This window comes from Synchiropus splendidus, chromosome 5, assembly GCF_027744825.2.
Source record: "Synchiropus splendidus isolate RoL2022-P1 chromosome 5, RoL_Sspl_1.0, whole genome shotgun sequence".
Lineage (NCBI taxonomy): Eukaryota > Metazoa > Chordata > Actinopteri > Syngnathiformes > Callionymidae > Synchiropus > Synchiropus splendidus.
The window spans coordinates 23,759,171-23,777,057 of NC_071338.1; the positions used below are offsets into that span (position 1 = coordinate 23,759,171).

General features: G+C 41.2%; 1 protein-coding gene across 1 annotated transcript; it reads left to right on the forward strand.

Annotated features, from left to right (window-relative positions):
• Window positions 1-1,634: 1,634 nt before the first annotated feature.
• On the forward strand, window positions 1,635-17,579 carry LOC128759365 (1-phosphatidylinositol 4,5-bisphosphate phosphodiesterase delta-3-A-like). Its single transcript, XM_053866240.1, has 16 exons — window positions 1,635-1,877; window positions 6,382-6,437; window positions 6,512-6,623; window positions 9,114-9,342; window positions 9,418-9,547; window positions 9,709-9,934; window positions 10,016-10,217; window positions 10,973-11,117; window positions 11,185-11,337; window positions 11,683-11,823; window positions 12,145-12,298; window positions 12,372-12,488; window positions 13,808-13,986; window positions 14,223-14,358; window positions 15,628-15,777; window positions 15,839-17,579. The coding sequence occupies exons 1-16, from the start codon at window positions 1,787-1,789 to the stop codon at window positions 15,988-15,990; spliced, it is 2,373 nt and encodes a 790-aa protein (XP_053722215.1). The 5' UTR covers window positions 1,635-1,786; the 3' UTR covers window positions 15,991-17,579.
• Window positions 17,580-17,887: the final 308 nt, after the last annotated feature.

The window sequence follows — 17,887 nt, forward strand, 5'->3', positions numbered from 1 at the left end:
CGCTCTGAGCAGAGTCAGACTCCCAAGAGTGTCCTAGGTTCTCGGTTCTGCTCTGATCACCAGTACAAAACAACTTCAACGAATTCCTGACCCTGTGGAGCAGCTGTGGTTCCACTTTGAGTTGACACGCAATTCGCTTTGTCTCTTCTTGAATAATGTCAGACATGATTCATATGCAAGACACATGATTACACCACAGCAGATGGGGTACTAAGGTGTTTGAAAACTTTGGAATTGGACTGGTTGGAAATAGAAATAAACTATCACTGTTAAAGAGGAAGCTTGATCAGAACTGCTGACATTTCACTGCACAACTTTTAGATGGTCTTAACACTGTCTTATCATGGCACTTGAAGATCAGCCCTTCAAACTTATTTTGGCATCATGCCAGGGGTGGTGAATGAAGATCACCCAGATATTAGATTAGTTTAGATGACCTTCAAGAGACAGCAATGACCTTCTGATTCTTGGCCGAATCATTCGACAAAAACAGAAATTCAGTGTTGGTTAGCCGCATTCTTCCTGTATGCATCATGAGGGAAGGTATCCAGGAACATTGGCCCTGGAAGTTTGCCTGGTCCTGGCACACTGCAACATAATCTTTTTATTTATGAATTTTTTTGGTTTTCAGAATCAAAGCAACTGTCACACACCCATCATATTCCAAAACACCCACCTTCCCGGCATCCCTTCTCGTTCGTGGTGTAATTTTGCAAAGAGTCTCTAAATCACCTGGGGACAGTCCATCACATTGATATGAGCATGTCAGCATCATGACCTAGTTACAGTAGGCATATAATCACAGCAGCCATCCACCAGTGATCCAGTTAAAGTTCCTCTTCAGTGGACCGCGTGCAGAGATGTGGGTCCACTCGCCTCCCTGTCAGTCTGCCTCCGTGCGATCTGTTGTTGACAGTAACCAAGACAGGTGTTTAAAAATGCGGACTTGTGTTGGTGTGTTAGAGGAAACCAGAGAACTGGAAGGAAGCATAACAAAAAAACCTTACCCACAGATTGTTTGCGCAGACTGAAGCAAAGAGGCAGTGGGACAGGAAGTGAGTTTATGCCACTGCACCTTTTGGTTAAGAATCTGGCGGGGGGGAATCTAAATGATGTGTTCGTATAAGATCATGCCGTTGTGGCATTGCAGTGAATGTTATACTAGTATGAACCTCTTATCTAGGTTGTTGCAGTGTTCTCATAAGTTGCGTGTTTATGCTGTCAAAATCGCAGAAATAATCATATACCATATCAATGGTTTCCATAATATATTAAATAATTATATTTTACGTTGTAATTATTGTAAAACTACGAAAAAAATAGCACAATAGCGGGTGGAAGTGGGTTGCGGGACTGGTTAAGATCAAGTCCAAACTAAAGAATTGCAAAATAAATAAGGGAAAGGAGAAGAAGAAAGAAACAACTGATTGTTTATTCGTTACTCTTGTCGTATTACTACCGCTATTGCAATAACTGTGGTAGCTATTGGTTTGTACATTCAAAAGGGTGCGACAGTTTGTGAAAGAATCGCGTGCGGTCGGAATTTAACGTGACATGTCTACGACCGTTTTAACCGCGCAGACCATGTTTTACTTTGAAGGTCTGGACCGGATGTGCCCTGTCTGTGACGTCTTTGGCGTTTAGAAAATCCAATCTGGGTCTAGTGACATCACCAGACGGATAAAAGAAGGATCTCGAGGAGGGAGAAGTGTCTTCTCCTCCTCCTGGATCAAGTCCTCCACCACAGCCAGCAGAGGGGAAGCAGGCAGCCGGAGCTCCGCGCATCATGCTCGGCAACAGGAAGAAACATGCGCCGCCGCTTAAGAACGGAGCCGGGACGTCCGAGTCCAAGGCCATCGATCCCCTGAGAAATCTGGGTGAGTGTTTCGCTCCTTGTGTGTCCCGGTCGTCGGGCTAATTTCACCGAGCAGAAGCCAAACAGAGCGTGCGCTTCCTCAGTGAACCGTTATCAGCTGAGACGGCACATGTGACCGCGTCTTGGAGGGATTATAGGTCTCACACACACGCTCCACCGCGGCTCCCTGTCCAGTCTATCATTCAGCAAGAGATGCCAGATTTTACCTGTACACGGAAGCAGAAAGCGGCTCATCGCATCCTTAAATTGTTGCTATAATTTATGACAGTCAGCAGAATGCTTCATTTCTAAATAATCTGACCAGCATGTTTGCTTGAATCTGAAAGTTATGTGATTCTTTACTCCAAAACTGAAACACACAAGTCATGCTGATGTTATTCTGTCATGACAAACTAAGATGCTGAATTTTTTTTTCTGTTGTGTTTTGTGTCTCAGGTATCATTTCAATTCACAAAAATATATACAGCTGAAAAACTGCTCTAAAATGGAAATATAAAATAAATTACCAGCCATATTTATTTATTTGCTTAAAGTTCATGTTATTAATTAAAACAAATGCTATGGTGTGCCTCAGGGTACTTACTCAGGGCTTCAGACATTTAAAAGGAATCAGAAAAGAAGAAAAATCTAATTGTCGTTCAAGTATTTTAACACACTGTATATCTACTGTATGTCTTATTATTATCTATTGTTTTACAGGTAATATATTCTATGTTTACATACATCAAAATAAATACTTGACCAGTTCTAAAATAGGACCTAGTTTCACACTTGATGTGTGGAAAAGAGCAAATTCCAAATGTGAATTATTAATGTGAATTTTTTAAAGAAAAGGGGGCTTTTCTGTTTAGCCATGTCAGCTCGTACTTCTAAATTATCCCCAGCAGATGTGTTAGTTCATCTTTTCTGGGCTGCAAATGCTCTGGTTTAATAGTGTTTTTCAGGAACTGAAAGATCACCTGGTCTCTAGCATTTTCTATTCCGGACAGCTCCGTTGGGTCCTTGGTTGAGCAGCATTCCTCCTTATTACCTCGAACAGAGCGTCCACAAGTTGGACTGACTGCTCCTCCCTCCGCTGTTGGGAGAAAAAGTAAACACAGAACAGCTGCTAACGTTACACTTCTTCACACGTCATTGTAAGAACAGGGTGCTCCCATCCACACGTAATAACAGTCGCACTTGCAAATGTCTCCTGGCTTCCCTGTAACTCCACCTGATGAAGAGACAATAGTTACCAGTTAAGGCAAACTGGCTATTGCAAATGTCAAAAAGTTCTAGGCATATTTCGGCTTTGAATTTGAAACGGTTCAAAAATATCCCTCCCTCTGTGGTGACCTCCCTGCTCTGTACTCACAGGCCTCTAATCACGGACCCCTCCCATCACTTAGCTGATTCCATTAGACCTCCCATCATGGTCTCCAATAACCATGATTACAGGAGGCTTCTCAGGGCATGAGCGTGGCCGGCGTTCTGCCGTCACTTTTCGCTTTCCCCCTGGTCTTTTGATGTAAAAAATAGAGTCGACTTAGAAACATCACACAGTCCTGAAGCCTCCTGGTGGAGGGGCCATCCACAGCCTTCCAAGTCATTTCACCCCTATCTGCAAGAGCCTCTGGTTATATTCCTGGCTCAAGTGTTTCAAGCACCGACACGAATCCACTGAGAGCGATGTAGTACACATGCCCTCAAAGAAGTCGAAGAAGACAGCGTGGTGCATAAGAAGCTTGAGAATGCGAAGCATAGAATAGCAGTGCATGGTGATGGGTAGATGAGGTGTCATGAGACAGTATTGCTGGGTTGCTGAAACAGTGACATGATTTTCAGAGGCCACTAGATGGCGCTCTTGGTTTAGAGATGATGTGAGGTTTCACTGAATAAGTTCAGCCGACAGTGCCATCTGGTGGCCTCTGAAAGTCAGGACACTGTTTCATGAAACCTCATCAACCCATCACCAGTTCACATCACAACTCAAACGTGGAAACAGAGACATCTGTGTGGACTGAAGAAAAAAGACATAACAGCTCAAAGTTGAGCTGTTATTACAAGCCACGCTTCACTCCAACTCGAGAGAAAGATGAGATGCTTTCTGATGTTTTTGGCTCTGTGGTCTCCTGCTTCACGATCCATCAACACTGGCAAGGGAATGAGTGTGTGTAGCTTGATTGTGGTTGGAGTTTATTCATTTATTATTGGAAATATTATGCTCTCAACTGGCTTCACGTTCTCTCAATGTGTACTTTTCAACTGTGTTGTTGTCAGCTATTGTGAAAAAGCTTTTGAGTTCTTTCTTAGACGGTGTAGTGACGTCAGAATTTTCAGGAAACTGGAGCTATATTTTACACTTTAGTATGTATCCTCTCTGGACCGGTTTCATGAAGTACCGGGTGCCGTGACTTTAAATGTTGGACAACCCAATTCGACACAGAACCAGTGCTGAAACATGGTTTCCGTGTGGACCGGCCCTCAGATATGTATCGTTGGCTCCAATTTGTGAAACAAAAATGTTGACTCAAGCTTTGCCCAGCGACTGGCGATGGAGATTATAAATCTTAGAAACAAACGTGGAAGCTCCCAAAAGCTGAGAAATTGGTGTAGACAGAAGGAATTTTGATGGAGTTGCTAAGTGGGTGTGTGCTGGTCCTGCAAGGTGGAGTCGCTAAAATTGGCCTCTCAGTTGAGACTTTCTGTTTTATATTTTCCCTGGACCCTCAGTCTGTGTGAAATCTTACTCTCTGGTTGAGTTCAACGCCACGTTGTGGAGCAACAACAATCTTGAATTGCTCAACTACCTTGCTGCACTAGTGAAGTGTGGTTGTGAAGTAAAGTGTCCCGAACCCCAAAACAACTTTCAGGTCCAAATCTTCTATGTATTGACCGGAACAACCTTTCCACTGCTGCCTACGTGGTTCCTCCCACCACGACACCTCAGATCACGCCACCAGCGTTTCCTTCCAGACCACAGTGAGCACTCTGTTCCAGCTGCTGACGCAGCGCCTCTCGCTCAGGTGAAGTCCAAACTCAATCTTGTTTTTGCTCAGATTCACTGCCGGTTACTCATGGCTGCGTGTTGCTGCCCACTGGGTTGTTGTTAGGCTGATGTTTGATAAGGAAGGTGCAGGTTTCTATTTCCATCCACTGACATTCCAGACATTGTGACAGCCAACTGTTGACTGGACACTCGGGAGATGAAACAGAAGAGCTTGACAAAAGCTTGTTTTGGTTGGAAGTCAGTTTTGGTCAGTTCTGAAAAATGTAAAAGTCATGGGGTCGATGATTTTAATTTTCATTTCCTCTTTTCCTTTTATTTCAAATGTTATTTTTACAAGAGTTAGTGTACATAACAGCATTTAATTGCACTCCAAATACTTTATCTTTCTCTTTTTTCAACTATCTTTTTGCATTAATATTTTTACTCATGGTCTTGATAACTCTAGTCCCTGATGAATACATATTTTTCTTTCTTTTGTACTTATTTTTCAATCAAATCATCATATTTAGTGCGACCAATCCTGGATAAAATGTAGTCAGGCATAACAAGATACTTGTTCTTCATAATGATTAACTATAATCTAATAAGCTGCAAATACATGTACAAATATGTAGTCTATTTATGGAAATAAATGTCCCCAAGTGTGACTAAATATTCTTTATACATATGTATAGTCTTTTTTTTCTTATTAGATACTCTTCATGAAATATTCTAGCAAAAAAAAATATATATATATATATGTATATATATATAATTATTATCATTATATTATTTTTCTAATATTATGTATTGATTTTATATATATATATATATTTTTTTGATATTTTTGTCTTTTTTTGTACAAAGTTCACAACACTAGTTTTACAGAATTAGTTCTGTTGATCTCCTCTGGTGCAGCCATATTGATGTGTACCTTTCTGCAGAGGTGAGCCATCGACGCCAAAATTCTCCCCGGAAGGAAGGGTAAACATGGTAAACATACACCCGAGGGATGACTAACTAGAGGAACCAGTGTCGCAGTTAGGGTTGTAAAATACTAATGTTGACCTGGAGATCGGACCTCAGCTGTGTTTAACAAATAAACGTCGAGAGAATAGCTCTCACTTCCATCATCTCCATGTAGGTCAGCAGATGTCCCATGATGCAGGATTAAACGCAACCGTGTTCATTCAAACAATGAAGGCTCGAGCTGTGAGGTATTCCATTAAAAAAAGTGAGGATGAGGATTAGTTTTTTGGTAACCAGGAGACTTTTCTATCCGCTCTAATGTGTATCCAAATGGAGCCACAGTCCAATATTCCTGAGCTGTGAAGCAGATACTTGCCTTGTACTTTGGCCTTTGGATCCAAAGTCCACATCAGCCCCGTCTAGACCTGCTGGCCTTGTGTGCCGATCCAGAGCTATAAGCAGACTGAGCTTCAAAAACAATGACTGAAAACTACCTGTTAAAAGACAATACAGTTAATGCCTCCCTCGCCATATGTTTTGGCTCAACATAAGCGTTTTGTGTCCTCAGGAGTCCACGATGATGATGACGTGAAGAGGATGCTTCAGGGCTCCAGCATGGTGAAGGTCTGCATCAGCAGAGGCGCCTCAATTTTGAAGGGAGTCGATGTGTTCCCTGACTGACTGTGCCTCCTCTGAAGGTTCGCTCACCGCGCTGGCAGAAGCGTCGAACGCTGAAGCTGCTGCAGGACGGCGTCACCGTCTGGTGTCAGTCACACAAGACTTCCAGCCGGGCCAAGGAGCAGCAATCCTGTGAGTGTTGAGTGCATCAGGAGGTGGGGTACCAGGTTCTCTGAGGGACACTTGGGTCATTGCTTCTGAACTCTTGAAAGCAGTGGCAGAATGAAGCCAGATTTTTTTTTTTTGTCAGGGTTCTGAGCAGGGAGGAAACCAAGTGCCAGTGTGAGGTGTCAATCCACAGGCAAGAGTGGAGTAGTAACAGAGCAGAACTGAGAGAAGAATATCACAGAAACACTGAGGCACAGAGGAAAAAAATTACAAAAATGTAAATACAGTCCAAGATAAATCACGAGCAAGAAGGAGACCGGGATCGAGAGCCGGGATGGAAGCACTGTCAGCAACGGTCTGGTATTCAGTGGTTCAACTGGATGCATTGCTCGATTGCAGACAGGTTCCAGCTGTGTTGCAAAGGCGAAGCACATTAAGAGAAACAGAAAAAAAAAAAATTATATTTTTTTCTATATAACTTAATATCCATAGATTTTATTTGTAATAAATCATTCTGAAATTTGCAACAAAGAAACTTTCGTCTCCTAAGTGTAGAGGTAATATTTCAGGAACTCTTAAGAATATTGACTGAGACTAAACAAACTGGCCATGGGACAATAAAAAGCAAAAAAATAAAAATAAAAATAGCGAAAAATAAAAAAATAAAATTAAGTCATGGTTTTATCATTTTATCATTATCATTTATGATCATTTAATCTGTGGTATTTGCATCAGTTTTGTTATAAAATAATCAAAATGAATGCTGAAAAGTCACACATATATATATACACGCACTTGCAGCTGTTTCTACAAGAAGAAATGTGTCCTTTGAGCCCTTACTTTGGTACTCTGTTAACTCTGGTTCTCTGGACCTGTCAGTGTTGGTCATGAAGCAGATGTGAATCTCCCTCTTTATTTAGACCCATGTTCTGCAGGGGCTCTGACTGCTGTTTCAGCAGCTATATTTGCTAGCTTTAAGTGCCACCTCCATGGAGGACCTCTGCTCCAGCAGAGTCACCCACGGCGCCCTGATTACAGAGCTCTTCTATTTCCATCCTCAGAGAGCAGCCGCTCCTGTTGCAATTCAAACACTCCGATTATAGGCCATGATGTGGTGGCGGGAGTCGGTCCTGCCGCTGTGGTCTGGCGCTCTATAGTTACACACGCGCAGCTCAGCATTTAAGCTCAGCGCAGAACACAGCGAACCACAAGTTCAGCGTTTGGGATCAGAAGCCTTGTTTGAGCTGGACGAGACGTCGGCTTCAGACATGTCGTGTGGTGCGGGTGTGTGTGTCCATGTCCGTCTTTACCAGAGGGAAATGTTTCAGTTTTTAACACCATTTTCATGGCAAACAGGACGGTGTGAGAGCCATCATAACACACGCTATTTTAGAACTGAGGAAGTTGTATGATGAAGCATCCAAACTAGTTCCACATTGTTTATTGGTGTTTAGCAAATTAATGTTTCCATCCAATTGATTCTATCTGCGATGCTTCTCATTTTAAGTCATTATTTGAGTCATGACAAACATTTTAGCGGTGACAAATGTTGGAGTCAGTGGTCTGCTGAAATTCAACCTGGTTTCCACGGCGACATGTGGAAGCAGATGTACGTATATTGAAAACTGATAAGCCAAATGTGGTCGCTTAAGCTTGGATTACAGGGATTGTGAGCTTTTTAAACCCTTTTTCAGGGAGTGGAAGCAACTGTGGGGTCAGTCGAAAATATATCAGCAGAGTTTCTGAACATAACAATGCTGATCAAGTCCAACACCGTCAGCAGCAACATTTTATTCAACTACAATCACATTATTATTATTATTAGTCATTGTATTATTGACATTATTACTAATATTAGTTTATTCGTTTATTACTAATTATAGTTTAGTGACCTCTTGTCTTGAAATAAGCGGCATCATTGATCAGCTCATGACTGGAAAGTAGAGTCTAAAACTCGGAGTAAAAATCTGTAAAAATTGTATTCTCCTGTATTATCAGCTTGAAACCTGCTTGAAAAACCTGCTAAGATGAAGCAGGAAGTAGTTGGATGGACATTTGTTACGTGACCCACTTCTCAATTTTCCCACAAAAATAATAAAATAATAAAATACAGGACAAGTTTCCGATCAAAAAGTGATCTGGAATAATTCTAAATACTGTTATCCAGAATAATAAAAATAGGGGATGCATAGAAATTTAGTCAAAGGAGGAGACGTGCAACAAACACCATGATATAGCCAAGACACTGGACTCTGAAGTGTTCAAGGGATTGTTTTGGAAGCTGTTTGGCGGAGGTTTGCACCCTCTGAGTGGCTTTTTAAGTTAAACTTGCTTGGATTGTTGGATGTTTTTAAAAAGAATTAGGCAAAAATACAGCATCCAATTGCAAACAAGTGGCACAGTAACAGTGGAAAACCTTCTGTCTGCCATGTTTATGGACTCAGGTTAAACCCTCACTTGACCAATACCCAGTTAGCCTTGTCAATCATTCGTCATCCTCTCACTCTCTGTCAGTCTCTATCATGGAGGTGGAGTGTATCCGGGAGGGCTGTCAGTCGGAGACGCTGAAGCAGATTTCAGGCTCCGTCCCGGAGGGGCGCTGTCTGACCGTCGTCTTCAAAGGCCCTCGTAAGAGTCTGGACCTTCTCTGCCAGACCCAGGAGGAGGCTCAGCACTGGACCAGGGGTATTCGGACTCTGCAGGAGAGGGTGGAGAACATGACCCAGAAGGAGAAACTGGACCAATATCCTTGTAGCTTGTCTTGCTACATTTTTTTTCTTCTTCCGTGAGTTTTTTTGCTTCCTTAACAGCGTGCCACCTGGATTCATGCCTACCTGAGCCGGGCCGACCAGAACCATGACGATAAGATGAGCTATGATGAGGTCCAATCTTTGCTGAAAATGATCAACATCGACTTGAGTGACCAGTACGCCCGCAGTCTTTTCCAGGTACAAACTGATTCATGCTTTCTTCTCTGAGTGTGAACATAGGAACCCACTGCCCCGGGTTCAGGTCACGCTTTCTTTTTGATTTTCCCATTTCTCATGAAAAAAATCGTGATTTTTATGGGTTTTGTTGTTTCTTATTTCCCAACTCCCATGTTCTTCAGAAATGCGATCACTCCGCGGATGGACGTCTGGATCACGGAGAGATCGAAGTCTTCTGCAGGGAGCTTCTCCGGAGACCGGAGCTGGACGCCGTGTTCATTCGCTACTCTGCCAATGGCTGCGTGCTGTCCACTATCGACCTGAGGGAGTTCTTAAAGGACCAGGACGAGGACGCCTCGGTCACTCACGCTCAGAGCCTCATCCTGACGTACGAGCTCAACCCATGGGGTGCGTTGTTAGGCAACAGCGAAGCAAGTAATCGTTCGTCTGAATACGAGTCACCAATCTTCCCGTCTCTTCTCTCTGCAGCCCAAAAGAACCAGTTCATGACTCCCAATGGCTTCACCATGTACATGCTGTCGAAGGAGAACTGTGTGCTCACGCCGGATCACGCTCGGGTCTATCAGAACATGACTCACCCGCTGGCCCACTACTTCATCTCCTCGTCCCACAACACCTACCTCACCAAGGACCAGCTGACTGGAGACAGCAGCACCGAGCCCTACATCCGGTCAGGATTACTGCATCACTACAGCATCAGTCTTTTTCATGTGACATTTGTTGAGACATATTTATATAAATAACATATGTTTTTTTCCTGCTTGTTTATTTATTTGCCTTTTTAGTTACTTAAGTGTGTAATTGATCTGTGCCACAGGTTTGTTGGGTGAAACCTAAATATTATGTCAATATTTGTGTTATATTTGTTATATTTTGAGATGAAAGAACACACAAAAGCCCAGCTAAAAGAAGCCATGTGTGCATTACACCTTTACATATCAAAACATAAAGATCTCATTCAAACCAACCATCCAAAGTTTAAGGGCCTACAAGATTTATCAAAGCTGGCCCGATTTGTTTTCAAGTATTATTAATGTTACAGCTACAATTATTCATTCACAAAGAGAAAAAGGGTTTCTCTCAACCTTTATAATGTGTGGTTGTGTAAATATGATTACATTTTTGTTTATAATGGAATTCCTGAATTCAGATAGATGTGAAACCAACCACTTTTATTAATTTTAAACAAATAAAATAAACATATTTTTATGATAAATTCTTCTTCTTCTTTATCTTCTTCTTCTTATTATTGTTATTTTCCACATATATATATATATATATATATATACAAAAATATACTACAATTTACAATATACACAACTTTTTCCCACCTGCCTTGATCCTACGCAGACATAAGCGTTAAGTAGTCGAGGTCTTTGACCCTGCATGTGTTGCTTTGTTTGACAAAATGTTTTTTTCTCATAGAGCTCTGAGTCACGGCTGCCGCTGTGTGGAGCTGGACTGCTGGGACGGAGACAAGGGAGAGCCGGTCATATATCACGGCCACACGCTGACCTCTAAAGTGCCCTTTGTTGAAGTCATTCAGATCATCAAGGAGTATGCGTTTAAGGTTGGTTTGAGAGCGTTAATAAAGTTTTGTCTCATGAAGCATGAAGACTGAATGCAGTGTCTCCCAGGCGTCTCCTTACCCGCTCATCCTCTCTCTGGAGAACCATTGCTCAGTGGAGCAGCAGTCGGTCATGGCCCGACACCTCAGGTCCATTCTGGGGGAGAAGCTGCTCACGAAGGCCATCAGCGGTCGGGATCCCCAACAGCTGCCCTCACCTGAGGTATGAAAACCCTACTGCTGCTGCACAGTTACTGAGAGATTTCTAGTGCTATTCCGACAAGTCTTGGAGGTTTTAGAGGGACATTTCATAAAAAGAAAAAAAAAAGAGAAAAGAAAATGTAACCAGTTAACCACCAGAAATATTTCATTTGTTTATGAGTACAGAATTTATTATTATTATTTAATGTATTTGTCTTTGTGTGTACAAATTATAATTTTCTCTTTTCATGCAGTTACTTCTGTAATACATTTAATTTTTTCTTCTCAATTCTACATGAATAAAGAGTTTTTTCAACACAAACAGGACTCACATAAAAGTGTAGTTGCATCTCATTTTGTTTTCCAGGATTTGAAGGGGAAAATCCTGGTGAAGGCCAAGAAGGAGGCTGCAGGGGAAGACGTCTCTTCCAGCTCTTCGGACCTGAGCTCGGATGAGGAGGTCAGCCGGACCGACAGCAGATCCAGTAAGAAGAAGGATGAGAAGAAGGTTGGTACCCGACAAAAACAGACGGAGCCGTTTGGGTTAGTCCTTGGTTTGAACTTGAAAACTGAAACACACATTTTTATTCATCAGTGAGGGAGTTGGTTACAAAATAGTTGGCTAAAGATGAATTAAAAATAAACAGGTAGTTTTTTTCTTGATATAATGGTATACTATACGAGATTTCAAGTTTTGTTTTTTTGGCACCCTTGTCCCTTAGTATTCATGGCTTCTACATCTGTGTTTCTAAGCCCACACAAAACCTGTTGAAAAGCTTCTCTGCCATGAAACCTAAATATCTTTGTTGGTGTCATCAACTCTCCTCAGCCCACTGTGTCCAAGCTGAGTCCCGAGCTGTCGGACCTGGTGGTCTACACCCGTAGCGTGCACTTTAAAACCTTCGAACAGGCCTCCAGAAGCCCCGCCACCGACATGTCGTCCTTCTCAGAGAGCGAAGCTCTGCGCCTCGCCAAGGACTCAGGTAGGGGACGTGCATTTCGGGACGCAAAAATGTCGTCACACCTTTTGCACAATAGACCGACTTTCCTTCGCAGGGACGCAGTTTGTGCGCCACAACTGCCACCAGCTCAGCAGGATCTACCCCTCAGGCCAGAGGCTGCAGTCCTCCAACTACAACCCTCAGGAGATGTGGAACGCAGGCTGTCAGATCGGTGAGGCTTTAAAAAAAAAGCAGTATATATATTTTCCTGAATGTAGCTCTATATATTTTTAAATTGAATTGAAGAGAATTTGACATTGTAATGATGAGTCATATTCCATAAGTGGAGTTAAATAACTTGTGTTATTGGCTTGGCAAACAAATAGAAAACATCAAAATCTCGGTGATTTTGTCTTTATTTATCATGATAATAAATCTTAATTTATGTAGCACCTTTTAGGCAGAATAAAGTTATATAAAAACAGCATTAAACTCAACAAGCAAACATGACATGCAGCTGTGTGTACAGCAAAAAACACAGATAAAACAGGGCAGATTACAACAAAGGAGTATAAAGTGCAGTAAAATAGCAGAATATAAAATTCCCATCAGCAAATCTGATAAGTAGATTATGTCACATGAAAGCCATGTGTAAAAATGTTGCATTTAAGCGGACAAACTCTTCCAAAGTCGAGGCAAATTTGTTTAACAATGTCTCCAGAAATGGATGGGCTATATGGCAAAATGTATAAGGATTTATTTATGTAGTCATTTTTGAATAACTGTTTCGATTTTATCCCGATCTCTTTTGCATGATTTTGTTTTAGTTTGGGGAATTTTCAGACAAACATTCTCACCCTCATAACAGCAGTGATTCTTTGGTTTATTTCGTTCTGCATTTAGTTTTTCATCAACTTCTAAGCCTCAAATTTAGATTTTCTATGAGCGTCAATAAAGTTTTGAAGTGAGATGTCATGTCAGCCCTTAGGTGTCTTTGGCGTCTCGGGTCCGACGAGTATCACTCCCTCCATCTTTCTTTCGTGAAGTTGTGTGTTCAAGTTAGAGACCCATCAGGTTTAAAAACAAAAAAAAAGTTGGGTGTTTGACCGGCTTCTTTGCTGTGAGTGTGGGGGAAGAGGAGTGTTGCTGCGACTGATGGATGAATCTGCGCGTCGTCGCCATAGATCGATAGTGTATAAAAGGAAGGTGACCAAATCCATGTCATCGCCTCGTGTTGGTAGAATGTCAACACGTTCTAAGTGTTCATGATATTATATCATATCATGGTATTGCCCACCTCTGTCTGGACTGGATCATGTGCTACTTTTCAACTCAGAAATAACAACGTCATAACAACAAATAAATTTATGTCATAGGTAGATCATGTTCTGGGGAGATTTTTTTCCCTGTCATCCCATTTGCTCTGTCCACCAAGGCTTCAGTGAATCCGTACTTGCTAGCTGTACTTGGAAGTAGAAAGAAGTAGGAGTTGGAGAAGTAGGAAAGCTAATGTGACAGTTGTTCACATCCCCTGTCTCCTTTTCTTCTCAGTTGCTCTCAACTTCCAAACTCCTGGGGAGCCAATGGACCTGAACCAAGGCAGGTTCCTCCAGAATGGCCAGTGTGGCTACGTGCTCAAACCCGCCTTCATGCTGCAGCCTGACACCACCTTCAACCCCGAGAATGTTGGTGGAGGTCCGGCTCACAATCCAGTGCTGCTAACAGTGCGGGTGAGATGATCGCTGTGTGTGCATCCTATGTGTGAAATTGTCATGTCAGCAAACACAAAAAACAAACAAACATGGTTTATTAAGGTCCCTGATTCCCCGTCTCAGAATAGCTTGAGTCATTGAGTCACAAACTTTTTTTAATCCAAATACATGCTGCATCCCAACCTGTTTTTGATCTCAGGTGACATCTTACAGGCCTCCAATATTGTCTCACACAGCTGTGTCTGTGCTCCCAGGTCATCTCGGCTCAGCAGCTGCCTAAACCAGCGTGGGACAAACCCAGCTCCATCGTGGACCCTCAGGTGTGGGTGGAAGTCCACGGCGTTCCCATCGACAACAACAAGAAGAAAACAAATCATGTCGACAACAATGGTAATCCTGCTAGCTTTTTATCGGAACCCTCGTCTTGACAGCCGCACGAAGGGAAGATACTTAGATGAGACTCTTTGCTTCATCTGAGTGAGTTTGTAGGTACTGACCACTGTGCTGCGATGCTACTCAAGCTACAGTAGTGGCACCAACAATGTTATGTTTGCCTTAAAAGAATTCAGAGTAGATCCGTGGGAAAACCTTTGGCTTTATGTCTGTTTTTATTAAACCATTAAACCAGTAAATAATTCTGATAATCATATGTTAATCATTAAGTAAATGTTATTTAGTTATCTGTCACCTGACACTTCACAAGAATTAAGACAGATATTAGATACAGTGCGTCAAGTCAAAGTTAACTGCTTAGTGTAACTTTTGACTGGACTCAGAGTGTATTTTTCCGGTCGTCATTATTATTTATTTATTTTAATTTTGTCATGATATTTGTTTGTAATTTGATTCTGATTTATTTATAATATTCATTTTTCTTATGTTGCTTGAAAGTTTGGGACTTTTTTCACTCACATTTTTCATTGTCAAACATTTATGGTTTATTGTTATTGAGTATTGTTTAAATATGCAATGTGGCTTTTCCTTTTTATGTGTACTGATGGTTTGTGTATATGTACAGTTTGTGGCGCGCCATACTCAAATGATCCACCGGGGGGCGCTTGATGTCATTATGCACTCACCTGTAAACCCTATCACAGCCAATTTCATCCACATTATATTCTCAAACTAGTGTGAAGGGCTCTCATGCTAAAAAACAAAACTGAAGGACAGAAGAAAACGCATATTATATTCAACTTAAATTTCAGCATAATAGAAGAGGAGAGTAAAATCAGGCCATTATACAGTACTATGTGGAAAAAATATGGTTTATATAGGCTTTGATTTAAACATACTGTACACTTTATTTAAGATTATCATCATAAATCACAAATGTTGGAAGATGCTGGATGACTGGAACTATTTTACTAAACTGAAAACTTTTTTGTAAATGATCATAATTTATTTTTGACGAACAGAATGCTGAAACAATCAGTACCATCCATCAAACGTGTCAAATTTAAAAGGGAATTAAAACATAAAAGGAAGCTATTGAGTTTCTATTTAGAATTTGTATACTTTCTTTTGTTGTTCTGATCACATGGGCTGTACGGGGCAAAACTATGACAAGTTATTTAAGTATCCTTAAAAATTTGATTCACAAGTGAATGAGCTGTAAATGTGTATCAATGTTTGAAGACGTCACTGTTGTTGCCCTCCCAGGCTTCAACCCTCGATGGGACAGCAGCTTTAACTTCACAGTCCATGCGCCTGAGCTGGCTTTGGTCCGCTTTGTGGTGGAGGACCATGACTACACATCCAGTAACGACTTCCTAGGACAATACACGCTGCCTTTCTCCAGCCTGCGCACAGGTGAGCCAAGCACTTCGACCTTCGGTGGAACACAGCCCCTCAACTCTGTCTCCCCCTGCAGGTTATCGGCATGTTCGCCTGCTCAAACTGGACGGGTCCAGTCTGTCGCCGTCCTCTCTCTTCGTCCACATTAAAATCAGCCTTTGTCAGAGCAGTCCGTCCAAATTTTCAGCGAAATCGCCAGCAGCAAAGTCGCCGTCCAAAAAGTCCTAGTGCCCTGGCTTCATACAGGCTGACCTTTGACCTCACACGCTATCAGCAACTGTGTCTTAAGAGGCAACTCTGGTGCTCAGGCTTTCTCAGGCCGTCCACAGAACTTTCCATGTGCTGAAATACATTCTCTATTGGTTTAATGCAGCACTTTTAAATTGTATTTCAAGGATCAAAGGAAGATGAAGCCAATCATAGAACTGAACTCATCACACAGGTTCACTGTCTGGGACCAAATATGTTCAGTCACAGCAGTGTTAGTGGCTACAGTGTAAACCCAGAGGGTCCAATCCGATTTCCTCATCATTACGCAACACAATAATCATACGAAATTTCACTATACTGAGAAACAATCGACCTGAAATTTGCAATTTCAGATCAGAATCAAGATGGTGAGTTTCCATACACATGTAACTAACTCCCTGCACGATAATGTAAATGATCATCCAGGGATGTGAAAATTTGGACTGTGAAGTGACACAAAAAATGAAAAAAAAAGACGGCAAATAACAAAATTATCATTTCATCCATGTAATATACCATATAAACACCACAGTAGCTACTATTGAGTAGCACTGGGGCCTGTGAGGATGCTTGCTGCTTCTTCTGACCTGTGGAGTCACACTTATTTATTACAAAGTAATATCAGAGCAAGCATGTCATACTAACATCTATAATAAATATGATATATGCTGATGTGCAGTGGTGTGTAGATGAGGTATCATGAATCAGTAGTGCAGGGTTGGTGACACCGTGTCCTAATTTTCAGAGGCCACTAGATGGCGCTCTTCATGACAAAACATTTTTTCCAAACATTTTACAGCAGACAGTGCCACCTGGTGAACTCTGAAGATCAGGACACTGTTTCATGAAACCTCATCCACCCGTCATTACTGATATGGGAGAATTGCTCCGACATATTTGATGAAGGAATGACGACTATGGATCTCCATTGTATCAGAAGGTGGAAGACTGCGTGCCTGGATTTTCTGCTCCGCATGTCTAACTAACCTCAGAGCTAAAACATGAATAAGTCAATGTTACTTTTCATTTACCCAATGTTGCCAAAGCTCAAATTATTTTTGTCCCGGATTTTGAAGTTTTTGTTTATCGTTCGTATGAAGTGTTTACATTCAGTATTTATGTTTCCTGTCTGTCTGAGCAGTGCTGTTCACTCTCTTGGCTGTACAATCATCCCAGTGTTTTGATGATGTAGCTTACATTTCATGTTTGTTTCACTTTTAGATTTTTTTGTTTTGTTTTAGTTATCATTCGTGTTTTATTGGTAAACACTTGAAAGCGATATGACCAACCATGTTGATGTGTTTTGACTGTGTTACGCAATTCAAAAATGAAGATGTGCACTAGCGAGCTGCCTTATACTGAAGTTAGATTTTTAGATGCTTCTTAGTTTCTACATGTGATGAAATTCCAGATCAGTGTTATTTTATTACGTTTTTCTAAAGAAGGGAGTTTTTTTTTTTTTAATTCATGGCTATATTTAATACAAAATGTGTTTTATGGATTTGTGCAGGAAATTTTGATGTTCAAATTCAGTATCCAAAAAAAAAAAAAGATCTTTAAAGAAATAATCCACACAATTGACACCATAGATGAATTTAGGAACTGCTGTGCTTGTTCTATAAGAGCTCTATATTTATTGTATGACAACAAAACATGTAACGTGCGATCATTAATTTGGAATTTGTTCATAAATGTTTGCTCAACCTTTTTTGTTTTATTTATTTATTGTATTTCATTGTCATTAAAATCAGTATGCTGTGATTGCTAATTAATAATAGAATTTATAATGTATGCAACTATACATTTTGGAAATGCAATAAATATATTCAGCTACACCAACTTGTGAAAGACGTTTTTTTTTTTGTTGTTGTTCAAT